This window comes from Wyeomyia smithii, chromosome 2, assembly GCF_029784165.1.
Source record: "Wyeomyia smithii strain HCP4-BCI-WySm-NY-G18 chromosome 2, ASM2978416v1, whole genome shotgun sequence".
NCBI lineage: Eukaryota > Metazoa > Arthropoda > Insecta > Diptera > Culicidae > Wyeomyia > Wyeomyia smithii.
The window spans coordinates 72,783,337-72,797,546 of record NC_073695.1 but is presented as its reverse complement, the minus strand read 5'-3'; the positions used below and the strand labels follow the sequence as shown (position 1 = coordinate 72,797,546).

The window sequence follows — 14,210 nt, the reverse complement described above, 5'->3', positions numbered from 1 at the left end:
ACTATAGCTGCTTTGATCAATATATATGGCCTCAACATGATTTAAATGTGGTATCGTACTATTCGAACGTTCCCGGTATCGCTCGTGATCAAATTGTTCGAAATTAGGAGTCATTTCTTATATTTCGCTATTTCTGAAGCACTAACATTACGTCAAATTTCATATTTTATACTTTAATTACAACATCAATATTTTAGAACCCAAAGAGTGAATATACCTTTATTGGATTTAAGCATTCATGTAAATCTATTTTTACAAATAATAAGTTTGAATGAGAAAGGCTGGGTCTGACCGCTAGGTGGATTAATTTAGGTTTTTACAAAGAAAAAAGAAAAATGTTTGTTTTTGTAGTTTATTTAGGGATTAGATATAAATAATCCCAGCAAAAAAATAACAAAAATAATTCCAGATTCAGCTTAAAACACTCTAGACCAAGCCATGAATGAAATGAATTCAGTCAGAATTAGGCCAAAGAGAATTGAGAAACGCACCAGAGAAATACATTAAAAAACTTTGCTGTAAATGGTTCCGAAGTTGGAGGAGACCAAAATCAATGTTGCAGGGAATTTTTGTTAAAAAATAAAGAACTGAAAGGTTGATCTCATATTAGTCGATGCAAAAACTTTAATATCTGCTCTTGAAACCAGCGAAGAGAGTAGCGAAACATGTGTATCTTAGGAGCATGCAAAAAAAAACACCCCGGTGAAATCTGAAATTTCTTCAGAGAGATAATAAACTGGTGTGGGCTTTCTCACACAAAAAGTTATTACCATGGGCGCAACTACGGGGGGGCCCCATAGAACGTGTTTAGCCCCCCCTAGAATTTCCCAGAGAATGATTGTATTCAATATATTTACATTCCATACTACTTATCAGAGCATCAAAATCAACACAAATTGAGATGTCGTCATTCATTGGCTAAGAACTAGTTCTGCACCCAGGATCGATTCTCAACCCTTGCTCTCTTACTCACTTTACCAGTCAGACGAGAGCTGTAGTAACTCGTGCTGTATCAAGAAGTCACAAGTTTACTCGGTTTTGGGCTGTGCTTCACCAGTTCCCAGACGTCTCATCACTCGCAAGTCTCTTTCGATCTGGTCGAGCCATCATGCACGCTGCGCCCCTTAATTTCTTGTGCCGGTAGGGTTGCTGAAAAGAAGTGATTTCACATGGTTGTCGTCCGGCATTCTTAAGATGTGACTGGCCCACCGCAACCTATTGTCTTTCGCCAGGTGTGCAATGGGGTTCTCTCCAAGCAGCGATTGTAACTCATGGTTCATGCGCTGTAGCCATTATCCGTCGTCCGCTTGTGCTCCTCTGTAGATAGTCACCTTCTGTTCGCCGATAGGCACCTTCTGTTCGAAAATATCAAAAGGACTTCCAAAGACGACTACCGGTTATCAGGGTTTTGTAGTTTTTTGTATCGAAGTGGTCATGTCCGATCATCACCATGATTGGTGCGTACGTTTGTAATGTCTGAGAAGAACGGGCCGTCGTTGAGAACGTGGTCAATTTGTTTTGCTGTACGTTGGTCGAGGAAAGAAGTGACTTTGGCTGTGCGGGCCGATAACCGGCTTATATAAGGCTATCCTTCCGTTCATGTCCCCAACGACGATGTTGATATCTCTACGCGAGCAGCTATCGTAGAGTTTCTCCAACTGTGCGTAGAACGCTTCTTTCCCTGCATCAGCTCTTCCTTCGTGAGGGCAGTGCACATCGGGAATAGTGTAGTTGTGGAACCGGCTCTTAACTCTCAACAAACACAACCTGTCGCTGATTGCCTGCCGCTTTGGTGGTACTGTGCCTTGCGGCGTCAAATCCACCGTACCTTCTCTCCTTTCAGGCAAAGCTCCTGGAGCGCGACGATGTCGAAGTGGCGGGGTTCTAGCTGATCCAGCAGAATTCGGTCGACATCCGGGTCGTTAAGCGATCTACTGTTACATGTACTCAGCTTCTAATCGTCGTCCTTATTTCGTCGGCTGGGTCATTGCCGATTGTTCCGGTTCGTTTTGAATTCTTGATTCTCCGTAGTATGTTTATTTTAGTATGCTGCCTCACTAGGGCTGCGATACCTAGTCTCGCGACGGAGCTGCCGCCATGGATGTAGCTGGCGAGACACCGCATTTCATAGTTCAACCATCCGGTCCGGATCAGTCGCTGTTTGAGCCGCCCCTAGCCTGTGGGGTAGACGCGCAGACAAGCTGCTCTCTAGGAGAACAACTACCCCACCGGTTTACCGGTTTTTCCTTGGTTGCTCGTATCCCAGTTGGTACCACGTGGAGGTAGGAATAGGGCAATATGCCTTGAACCACACTGGGGTCTATTTTCTTCTAACTAGTACGGGTGAACTGTTAAAAAGCACTGCCCAGCCGTTTACCAAATCTAGCTCTCCTCAATATCGAATCATTGTTGCTGAAAGAGCTTGGCGTTGACGATGTGTTTAAGATATTCAGTACATCTTCGGAGATTCTAACCCGAAGTGATTTTTTTCTGCTTTTACGATACTATTTTAAGCGTTATTAAATAAGCATATTCAAACTCTTTTTTCTACATACATGAAAACTAGCTTTTTTCTACATACATGAGAACAGAGCTCACTACAGTTCTTTTACTGTGTGCGGCATATATAAAATGAGGGAGGCATCTAGGTAGGTAAATTGCGTTGTTTTTTTTTATACTCGCTTATTTTCCGTCGGTCTAGCTCCGTCACTGTTGTTGTGCCTAACTTACGACCCTCTGATTAACGGACCGGCGCCAACGGCTTTACTTCCTCAAAAAATGGATGGCGTGATCCCAGAGATTTTTCGCCTCAGAAAATCCTTCTGTGTTGGTTAGGATTTCACCGTCAGCTTCTATTGTAATAATTTTCACTAGAACTTCTTAGTTTTGCTATGTGTATAATTTTCAGCTCCGAAGATATTTGCTTCATATTGCAACAAACATTTTAGAAGTTTCTAAATAATGTCAATTTCAGATGGCTAACATTGAAAAATAAAAAAAAAAATAGAAATGCTTTGGTATTGCAAATTTAGTTCAAAACTTTTGTTATGATAAAAAGAGTGTTAAGTTTTTCTTAGTTCATAAAATAATTCAAGTTTATAAATAAGTTTTCCAAAACTTGTTCACAGACTTTGAAGTTTAGAGATTTTTCGAAGATTTCAGCAACTAAAACTGATACACCCTTCTAATAAATAATGCTTGAGTCACAACAAGCCAAATCCCTGTGGAAAAGTTAAGTTTCATTCAAATCAGAAAACTCATGTTTTGTCATTTAGGTACCTATTTTATGTGGAAATGCTCATTAGCTAGAGGCCAAATTTAAAAAAAGATTCGTTCCAAATATAAAAAGTATTTGCTTCATCTAATGTATTGTTTTGTCCAAAAGTTAAGCATAATTTAATTTTGTAAAAATGGAATTGAATAAACAAATTTGATTTGGTCCATGGCGCGATGTTTTTATGATCTTTTTATTTTTAATACCAAACTGCAATTTCATTAGTATGAAAAAGCACTTTACTTGAGCTTTAATGTTGAATTTCTGTTTACGAACTTTATGAAACTGCTAGAGATTTTTTTCCGTACAATTTATAATTAAAATACGTTCAAAACTTACTGGTTTCGACGCACTCAAGTGGCCCAAGCGTGATTCTGCCTTGTGACTCATCGTCTAGCAATTCCTTCTGCTGCAGAAAATACATCTGAGTGATTCCCAAATTCGGTGGCTCTTTAAAGTAGCCTTCATCCGACAGCCATCGATTTAAACTAGCATCACAATTACAGCTATTATTGGGATCCTCACAGTTTCGATTGACCGCACATGGACAACTTCCTCTAAAATAACGAAAAAAAAATTAAAAATAATTAACTGTATTTCTATGTCATCAGTACAATTTCAAACCTTTTAACCTCTCCGAGCGAGTCCACCGTGTTGTTATTGTTCGAAGACTTAAACCACGTTGACGAGTGCAGCTCTAGTGGAGCTTTGATACAATCGTACTTGATGTACTGAGTGCAATATAACGAGTGGGAAATCAGCTCTTGTAACATCTCAGCGCTAAATTCTCTGTACTGGATGTTGAAACTAAAATCTTCATCATCGTATGACCGCACATCCACCTGCGAAGGTAAGTTGTGCTCCACAATCGTCTTGGTGGCGTTCGCTAAGCTCTGGAAGTCGCACTTGACCCGAGCCGGTGGGAACACACCGTTCCCATCGATGTCAATCGAGTACACGTCGGACTTGGAATAGCCAAGCAACGCAAGCTCCTCGCATGTCTTGCGAAAGTTGGTAAAGTGACAATTTTTCCCAATATAACCGGTATCCTTGCAGTCACAAATGATGCCGTCATCCTTAACCGAACACTTTCCACCATGTTCGCAGGTATTGGGCTTCTTGCATGGGTCGACGTATTTACAGTTATCGAGTGAGACGTCACCGACCACCCGCTCGCTCTTGACCAGGAACCTTGGCTCGATTTCCACCCCATTAATCTTCAGATCCCGCAGGCAACCGACCAGACCGGATGCGGCCGCTTTCAGACTGCTTCCGATGATGAGCTTATCGCCGACGTTAAACGAGAGGCCGTACATCTGCGTGACGGCGTGCCGAAAGTCGACCACAAATTTAATCTCGTTCCGTTCGTACGTCAGATGGATTGCGTGCCACGAGGTCGGATTGTCGATCCGGATGTAGGTGGTGTGGGTGATGTTGCTGGTCACGTCCGGACACAGGTCGAAGCTCAACCGGTCGGTAGCGAGTCTTATCTGCGTGTGTGTGTTTGTTTGTTGTTATGGACGAGGCAGGGTTGATTGAAAGATATTAGGAATTTGCGCTTGGTTGAATATTAAGACCTAAGCTACAACACACATGCACACATGAGCTTTCTTTTAGAGAGTAAGCTGTTAAAAAGGTTATGGTTTTACATGGCCATCAATCTTTGAAAGTATACCTAAAATTTTCTCGCATATTTTTAATTATTCAACTCCATTACTACTCAACGTTTCATAAAGTTTTCAATCGAAGATAATAATAACAATCGAAATCATCAACTTTGCGACCAGTTATTTGAATTTGCTATCTGATCCCACCAATTAATAATAATTTCTCATTTTGGTTGCGTTGTATTTGTGTATCCAAACATAAACAAAACGTTACCAAGAATTCAGCATCGAGATAAATAACGAACATTCAATTTCAACCATGATATCATTTCGTCTGATTGCTTGTTCAGCCTTTTCCGGGAATCATCAACCCGTCTGGTATTCCATCGAGGGAAAAACCAGAGGGTGGGAATAAATATCGTTCCAACCTACTTACCTCCCAGAAGCCGTGACCTTCGCTGGTGCGTACTTCACTGTACGCCAACACGGCCGTTGCCTTGCTGCTTTTGAAATCAAATTTCAAATTAAGAACGTCCTCGTTGCTCATCGGCCACCAGATGTGGGATTTGGCGTAGGAGAATGTGATTGGAATAATATCCACTTCCGTTTCGTGGAATTCCTCCTGCAGTACGCCGATGTAGTGCACCTTGGGATTACCCTTTTTCAACTCAAACAGGACGGACACATCATTGTAGAACACGTACTTCAAAGAGCCGACAAAGTTGTTGTTAGATGCTAGCCCCTTTCGCTTGGAAAGATTCGGGCCGCCTCCGAAGTAGATTTCCGGATCAAAAAGAAGATTGTGAATTTCCCCTGGAATCTCTATAATCTTCATGTGGTCATCCAGCACCGCTTTGACCTGGTTGTGCTCGTGAAAGATTGTCAGATTGTGCCAGTAGTGCTTGGTGAGGTCCTGCCCGAGTATGGCCGTCATAACGCCATCGCCAAAGTCCATCTCGATGTACGCCGAGTGGTTTTTGACCGAAACGGCTATATATTGTGGTTTGAGCGATTCTCCACTAGCGTAAAATAGCGCCGAATCATCGTAGTTCGTTTTAAACATCATGCTGATCCTGGTGACGGGCGCGTGCACCCGGTCCTTCCAGTCGTAGATCCGGTAGGATACATAGCTGGAGCCTCGTAACGTTAATACTGTTGCGGCTGGAAGAAAGAGGGGATGCATAAAAGAGCGATTAATTCTCATACTTATATATGGATAGGATTCGGTTATCAGTATGAGCCTGGCAGTTAGGGTGACTCGCCGTGTATCGTAGCTGGGTAAACATTATTTTATTCGATGATTTCATTGCGGCCACCCTAGCGCAGGGAGGGGGTATAAATTAGCGGTACATTGCAGCCTGGGGCTCCATCGATAATTCCGCACTCACTATAGATATCACAATGTTCGCCTTCGTATTTCGTGCCAAAGCAGTCACAGGAGATGTCATAGTAGTGATTAATGCAGCGGGATCCGGTGAAGCACAGGTTCTGCCGGGAGTAGCATTTGTTGCGGCAGCCTTCCTTCACGTTCTCATGCTTGGTCGCAATCAGCGGGGTGATGGGTAGCAGGTCCGAGGCGGCCTTTCCCGAGCTCAGGACCACGTTCCGTATGCAGCCGACAAATGACTCGATTATGTACTTGACGCCGTGCAGTTTTTCCTCCGAACTCAATCCTGTTTTTCGGCGGGGGAAAAATTACAGAAGAAAAGTGTGTTAGTTAAACTTGCTAAATTGAATCAGCTAAGGAGGATTAGAAAAACATTCTTTGTTATAAGCTTGAGTTTTATTTGAGCATTATTTTTGAGTTTACAGTCTTTTCTCAATTGAGAAACACTGTCTCAAATAAGAAAAGACTTTAAATTCACAAACTGGACACCGAGTAATGAGGACTTTGAGGATCACATTTGAAATACTAAAATCAACTCTATGTGCTTCAAGTACTAACAAAATCGGTTCAAAATACTCTATGGATGATATGCTTACTCTTCATTAGAAACAGCCATGAAATCATTTTGGATTTGTATTCTACTGCTATGAAAAAGCTATATGTAGGCTTTTAGAAAAACAGATCTATTTCTCATGAAGATACATTCATCATCAACAAAAATGAGCCGGTTACGAATTTCTCTCAAACAGAAAGGTCCGTAACCGGCTGTTTCATGATACCGAAGCAATTCTACTAAACAACTCCTTCAGTTCGTTGTTCTCCAGTGATTTTTGCACTACATAGAACTTAAAATCCCAAAGAAATCTTCGATTGGACGACACTTAGGCAGATTCGTTGGATTTCCGTATGTTGGGTACAAATGGGGTCGAATATTTGTTCAGAAACGTTTGTGTTTATTGCCGTAACGGATTTGGTTTTTTATCCGGCCAAAATACATGAAAATTTTATTCAAACATACGTTCTGGTACTCATCTAGATTGATAGTCAAACCACTGGACTTAAACTATGATTTGGACAAGAAGAACGAAGTCCACTTTTGTTCATTACTTTGGCCGGTTCCCCATTACCATCCTGGCGAATTATTGTTGACGTTTGCAGGAAATTATACAAATTCCGCATTAAGAGATTTTTTAGCTGGTTTACTTTTTGCCAAAATTTTAGTGTAGTTCAGTTAGAAAGTTATATTGCACAAGGGTTCTTGTTTCGACGCCATTTTGAACAGAACTGAACATGTATTAACGAAACAAAAGATACTGACATAAAGAGGAGAGAAAGAGAGATTCTCTCCAAGCGTTGTTTGTTGTTGAGTGAAAGATACTCACAAAATTCCAAAATTTTAGTTGCTACCCGTCAAAAACATCATCCAGTTTAAACTAAAAAGGTTACATATCGCTTTTCTTGAAACTTAGTGAAAAAGTCTAGAAAAACTTTAGTACTTCTCAGTCAGTTTCCAAATGGGGCATTTGGATTTGAAACCAAATAAAAGCTTTTTAGTTGTTTTATAAAATGCTGATAAAACAGCACCCCGATAATTGCCAAGACTTCTTAAAAAAAATTTTTTCGTCATAAACATTAATTTGTCACTTTTGTCATTTTGCCAATAAAGTTCTTATTTAGTTAGAGTTATTTTCAGCAAATCTATCAAGTCTTACCCGAGTTCTTACAGTTTTAGTGATTTTCACGGCATTTTCAGGAAAAAATCCTCAGGGAACGTTTTACCCCAAATGGCGTATTTTCTGGTAAGGAAGAGTGATTATCTAAATTTTTATCAAAATCTATTAAGTCTAGCAGGAAATATTGTGATTCAAGCGATTTTGACAGTTGTTGAAAAAAAAACCTTCTAGGGCTGTTTTACCCGATTTAACTCACTTGGTTTATACATGAAATTAAAGTTATAAAGTTGCTTCACAAAACAAAACAGAAAGATTTTTTTTTAAATCCGTCTAGTCTAGCAAGAGTTGTTGCACTTTTTGTAATTTAGACCCTTTTGGACATATTATCTTGAGGGCCGTTTTACCCCACTTAACCTCAATGAACAAAATTGAAATTTCTTGAATAGACAAACAAATGCTGAAAATTTCAGCCCAATCGGAGAACAGAAGAGTACCCTGCGGTTACGCCTCTCGCGAACTGTCTCTTAATAACTTCTCTTCGAACCAGCAAAGAAATTCAAATGCTATGCAAACTATAAGCCAGAAAAACAGCAAACTCAAGATACAAATGTTTCGAACTCTATCTAAACTAATCTGACTACTAAAATTTTTCGTAAATCCAGCTTTTAACATTTGAAAACACTTCGATATATTTGAAAGAATAGAAAAAATACGAAATTCTGAATTCAGCTCAAAATGTTTGAAAATCGTCTCTGAAGGCTAGAAAAAGCTTACAATGAATATACACTGGGGTCTTTTTTTACAAGATTGATTGTGCCGCGTTGAAAAAATCCGCGTATAAAAAACCGCGTGATTTGAAAAACTCCATTCAATAAATAGATCCGATTAAAAATTGTAACATGTAATCGAATATATGCTTGAAAAATGAAAACACAAAAAATGAGTTTATAGTGCTTCCAAAATGAAAAATCTTTGAAAATCAGAGAGATAACTTTTTTATAATGATTTTGCCATATACTTAAGCCTTCGTTTCTTAATCAAAAGGTAATCACAACGACCTTGACTCGTATCGGTATACAATTATGCAAGTATTTTTGTTCCTTTTTCCCAAAATTGTCTATTATTTGATAAAAACAAAAATTTCGCAACGAATATATTGAAAATATACATTATTCAGATTAAAAATACAGAAAATATTATGTTCGTAAACCTTACGAATGATTTTTCATTTTATCTACTTTTTATTAGATTTACTTTTACTGTGTTTATTTGATACCGCGTAAAAATAATCCGCGTTATTTCAAAAGACGACACCCCGTTAAGCATACAGACGCGCGGCATACGGACGCCTAGCATACGGACGCGTGGCATAATACGTTAGGCATAATGGACGATTTTTTGAAATGGGGACGGGACACAAGGCATATAGATGCTAGGCATATGGATGTTAGGCATAATGGATGTGAGGCATAATGGATGTGAAGCATAATGGATACGAGGCATACTGCCACAAGCAGGCTTCTTCCGTTCTCTTGATTTTTGCTCAAATTTCCATCTCTACCTGCCAAACCCCTTGGAGAACTAGACTTTCTCTCATACAGAGTGAGTAATTATCCACATTTAGGCGTAGAGTATTTCAGTCGCAGAGTTCCTTTTCACTCTCAATCATCGCGTGTTAGGGGTAAAAATTTGTTTGCTCTCTCAGTTTAAGAGGGAGTAGTTTTCGTTAGCTTCTCCTTAACTTAAAGAGAAGTTGGCCAAATATCAAAACATGTAGGTTCACATTGAAGCCACAACCTAACCGTTTTCTAATTTAATATTATAGGAAGATTCACAACTCACCATGGGTGCGTATTCTGCAGAAAGTTCGATTTTATACTGTTTTTGCCGCACCCTAGAGCAATGAGAACGGTAATGCAATGCTCAGTTGATCGCCGGAGTATTTATTTCACTTTTCTTGCGTGCGCGGATGAGCAATTTACAAGAGTTTCACTGGGTTTTTGCTCTTTCAAATTAAGAGCATTTTTTTCGTCAGAGAAACTATTACTCTGCGCTCTCTCTACAGCAGATGATGTGATGCACATTGAATGTAAGCTCACAGTTGTTAAGAGGGAAGAAAACTTTTTCTCTTTAAGATGAAGATCGGCCAACTCACTGTTCGAGAGAATGCTGTCCTAACTAGCTGTTCGAACTAAACTTTCCTTAGTTAAACTTTGTTTGAGCAGACCTAGCAAACCAGTAGAACAGTCGTATATGTGCGAGAGGCCGCCGCTTCCGACGGCGGGTCGACGACCAGCTCGGACTGCGGAAACCACGGCGGCATTCCTTGCCCTCGATTATGCGTCTTTGCCACATAGTTAAAAAAAAAACAAAAATAAAACAGACAAAAATAAATTCGGTTCAAATTAATTCTTACGAGAGGAAAAGGCTAAAGACAAAATTGTTCAAATTCGGCATTACAGTTAAAGAAAGTTTTTAAATGGCAGAAAAGAGCAAAACCGAAATTGATTCAAACATTCACCTAAAATCTTTCCCAAGACAAAAACGAAGAAACCACAAATACACCATAAAATATAACTGGCAACGGCTCTAAACCCAGAATATCTGATGAATTGTGGTTGTAGGTCAATATAATTTTTGACAGATTTCCATTATATGAAAAAATACCGTGTCCAAGTGGACATTATCATTAGCACCTCTCCCTCTTCCATGGACTAAAATACCTACTCCGGGCTCCCGAATACCTGAAGTCGGCGCTGTCTACAACTTTGTCGAAGATTTCTGGCTTCATTTTTATCTTTTTTTTATAGAAAATCTAACATTTTTTCTCATTTGTGCAATCCGTATGATAAACAATTATCATGTGACGAAATTATTCGATTTTCTTGTTTACCGATACTGCGGTTATGATATGCTTTCAAATATGTTGTCTCCCAGAAGCCGAATATCCACAGATCGTAAAGTTTTGTAGATGATGCAGATAATTTCTTGGTCTCTGGTAGTAGCAAGTCTTAAACTAACGTTCATAAAATCGTCACCTCAATTGATCTGCATTGAGCATGGCTTACGTTGCGTTATTGGTCTTTGGTGAGCTCACCATGAGTTCTACACTAGAAATTATTTGCTATTTGTCCAACTTCAATCGATGATTTCAATTAATCGCAGGTAACATATATTCAGATGGATTTTGATGGGCTTAATTTCATAATCATTCTGTGCTGTGGTTTTTGTTTGTTGGTTTCTTTTTTCTCAGTTTAGTTATGTTATTTTATGTTATACAATATTTGACGTTTATAAAGCTGTATCATTTTCGCTGCATTTGGGTTAAGACATGTTTCATTGCTTTTTTCAATTTCGTTTTTCTGACGTTTTCTGCATTTTGTTTGCATTATTATTATTTTTATCGTTAGATGATGAATTTTCCAATAAGCATTGTTACGCATTCGTTTCATACAGCTTTATGATGCATTTGAAGATTATCTGCGAATTTTAATTGAGCTTTTTGTGGCACTATCAAAGCACAGAAAAAATCGATTGTTTATTTTTTTTAATTTTAGGCTTCTTAGCATTTTGCCTTCGAAATTGTTTGTTTTGTTCTTTCAGTGGGTGATATGAGTAATTAGGAGAATGATTCAAATTATTAATCTAGTAGATATCGACTACTTTTTCATGTTCAGTATGTTTCTGCTGACAAATAGTTAACATTATTAGGCCGCTTCTTCTAAAAAGTCCTCTGGGTCACACAAGAACAGCTTTGTACTTTTTAATGGCCGAAAAAGCACGGCATCAAACAGAAGGCTTCCCATTAAAACAAATTAAACCGTTCCATCACTTTAGAGCGGAACATATTCGGGCAAGCCATCCTACATAATTGCGTCATTAGGCGTCGCTCCGGCTGCTGGAGACTGTTATCCCACCTAAGACCACTTGAAAAAGTGACCGGATTTTATCACGTACATACTTATTATAACATCCCCGACACAGGAGATGACTATTGCTCGGAAGCCATCGGAGCTTTTTCTCGTACGGTGAGTGGAAGAACACTGAAAAGCCTGCTGCAAGCAGAACCTGGCAGCACTTTTAAGCGGATGTACGCCAGGAACGTAATCAGTTTATCCTTCTGAGCTACTTGTTTAGCAGCTGCTCCTTTAATTAAGAGCTTATTTGTTTCGAGTCCAACTCAACCGTGTAGGGTTTTAACATGACACCGTTTATTCGACCGTTGGGTGATTGTTGAAGTTGTTGAACAACGACACTGATGTTCTTGTAATAAATTGAACGTGATTAGATGAATTCCGTTTCCTTTAGAGCAAGGATGCTCCGGGAAGGATAAGGTTTATCTTGACTTTGTAAGATCTAGGGCTGTGCTTTGGTTTAGATTAATTTGGCGTATATTACAAATGATAGGTGGTGAGGATGATGGAACCGTATTTTTAGCCTTAGAGCAACCCGGAAACTGAGGAAGATGCTTTTAAGCTATCTTTTGTATTATTATTTATTGATGCTTTTAGTTTTCACGATTGCATCTAAAAGTCTGGTAAAATCCTATAACACAAATTTGGACATCGTTTAATAATGTCATTATGTTTTAACATCCAAATTTGTGTGTGTGACCAATGTGCTGTAATATGATAGTTACATTATGTTCTGTTTCACGTCTCACAACTTTTCAGCAGTCAGCAATCTTGACTTGACCAATTGAATCAGTGCGAATGGACAACGCTATTAAAACAGATTTCTTGCCCTGACTGAGTTTGTCACTACAATCGGTTTGTACGGCGTCCGGTCACATTCATCCTCTCTGTCCATTTGCCAGTAATAAAGTGCCATCGGAAGTGGTCCAGTTCGGACAAGCTGCTACGATAGTATAGTAAACGACAAGGATGGCTTTATGAATTTCCATCAATATCGTAAACCTTCCGGTTACTGACCCAATTCGATGATGCATCTTCTAGGTGAACGCTCAACGGAGAGTAGAACGGATTCAACTTTACAACCCGTTCCGTTTCGATCCGTCGCCACCGGCCGGCACCGTTTAGTGTTTATGCTGTGCTCATCGGTAAACTTTATGACTTATTTCGACGGCTGTTGGAGCAGTCAATTTCTCATGACGCTATGCAATGCAAGAAGAAGGGATAACCGTAATTGGAGGCCAGAGGTAAACATTTGCACATGCCTTAGGAAGGATTTGCTTGCTAGTTACTACAGAATTGGTCACATGATGACGCCTTGAAGGCAGATTTATTGTCTATTAATATTGGATTTAATATCAATCAGCACCATTTTGATTGCGGTAACAAAATTTGTTTATTATATGATTATATATTTTTCAAATTGAAATTGGTTTGAAGGCTAATATGTAACATCATTTCCTATCTAAAAATATGAAAAAAATTGTCATATAGAAATAAAACTTTATAGTGGAAATATTTTGTAGATTGCAGAAGTAAGCCATTCAGCCGGTGACAGTGAGGAGTTGAATATCAGAAGGTTCTCCTTCTTTTTGATCTAGATGGATGGAGTTGAACTTACCTCCGACCAGTACGACTGACATCAGGTTTATGGAGACGCCGTAGTTGGTTTCATGATTTAATCCTTTCAGATAGACTTCCTCCTTGTGGTTATCAACCCGAGCTATTAGTCGAGCTCCATGCACATCGATTCGAACCTGGTCGGAAAAAATGTAATGGATCGAGATAAATTATTTCGATACACCTCTAAACGACTTTTCTATGTTGTTTCTAATAATTTAAAATGATGAAAATTATGATTTTACTACTGGAGATGTCTTTCTCTTCTGTTTTGACGAAAATTTACAAAACTAGTGAGGATGGTTTTTAATACTGTATGACATGCATAAAGCTTGTATACCAGTAGCCTTACTGAACAAGGAAACGTGCGTTTATGGGGATATATGTACATCGAGGGATAACCTCCGGGGCTAAATATTTGTGCGAACCAGCGCTCCTTGTACCGTATGCAACATCACCGGGGTTGGTGAAGCATACTCACCATCACACTGTGCCACTCATCCCGGTTGAGGCCCTCGCCAACGGTCACGCTGGTCGAGTGGTTACCAAACACGTGCACCACTTTGAGCTGGCCCTTCTCCACGATGACGTACAGAGCGTACGGGTCGAGCTTCACGCCGGTTGGGGTTTTGACGTTGTGATACACCAGCAGACCGTGCGGTAGACGGGTGCGAAATTGGAATGATATTTCACGGCATAATCTGGAAATTTAATTAAACAAAATTTATGAGGTTCACC

At 39.5% G+C, this 14,210-nt stretch overlaps 1 protein-coding gene across 5 annotated transcripts in view; it reads right to left on the bottom strand.

Moving 5' to 3' along the window:
- The window catches only part of LOC129721104 (axotactin), a 154,003-nt gene that overhangs the window by 28,043 nt on the left and 111,750 nt on the right, over positions 1 to 14,210 (bottom strand). For all 5 annotated transcript variants that reach the window (XM_055673252.1, XM_055673251.1, XM_055673250.1 and 2 more), the window contains 6 exons: positions 13,954 to 14,173; positions 13,474 to 13,609; positions 6,270 to 6,554; positions 5,318 to 6,042; positions 3,899 to 4,764; positions 3,614 to 3,831 (listed from right to left, as the gene is read on the bottom strand). In XM_055673252.1, the coding sequence (XP_055529227.1) occupies positions 3,614 to 3,831; positions 3,899 to 4,764; positions 5,318 to 6,042; positions 6,270 to 6,554; positions 13,474 to 13,609; positions 13,954 to 14,173 (2,450 nt within the window). The remainder of the gene's footprint in view (positions 1 to 3,613; positions 3,832 to 3,898; positions 4,765 to 5,317; positions 6,043 to 6,269; positions 6,555 to 13,473; positions 13,610 to 13,953; positions 14,174 to 14,210) is intronic.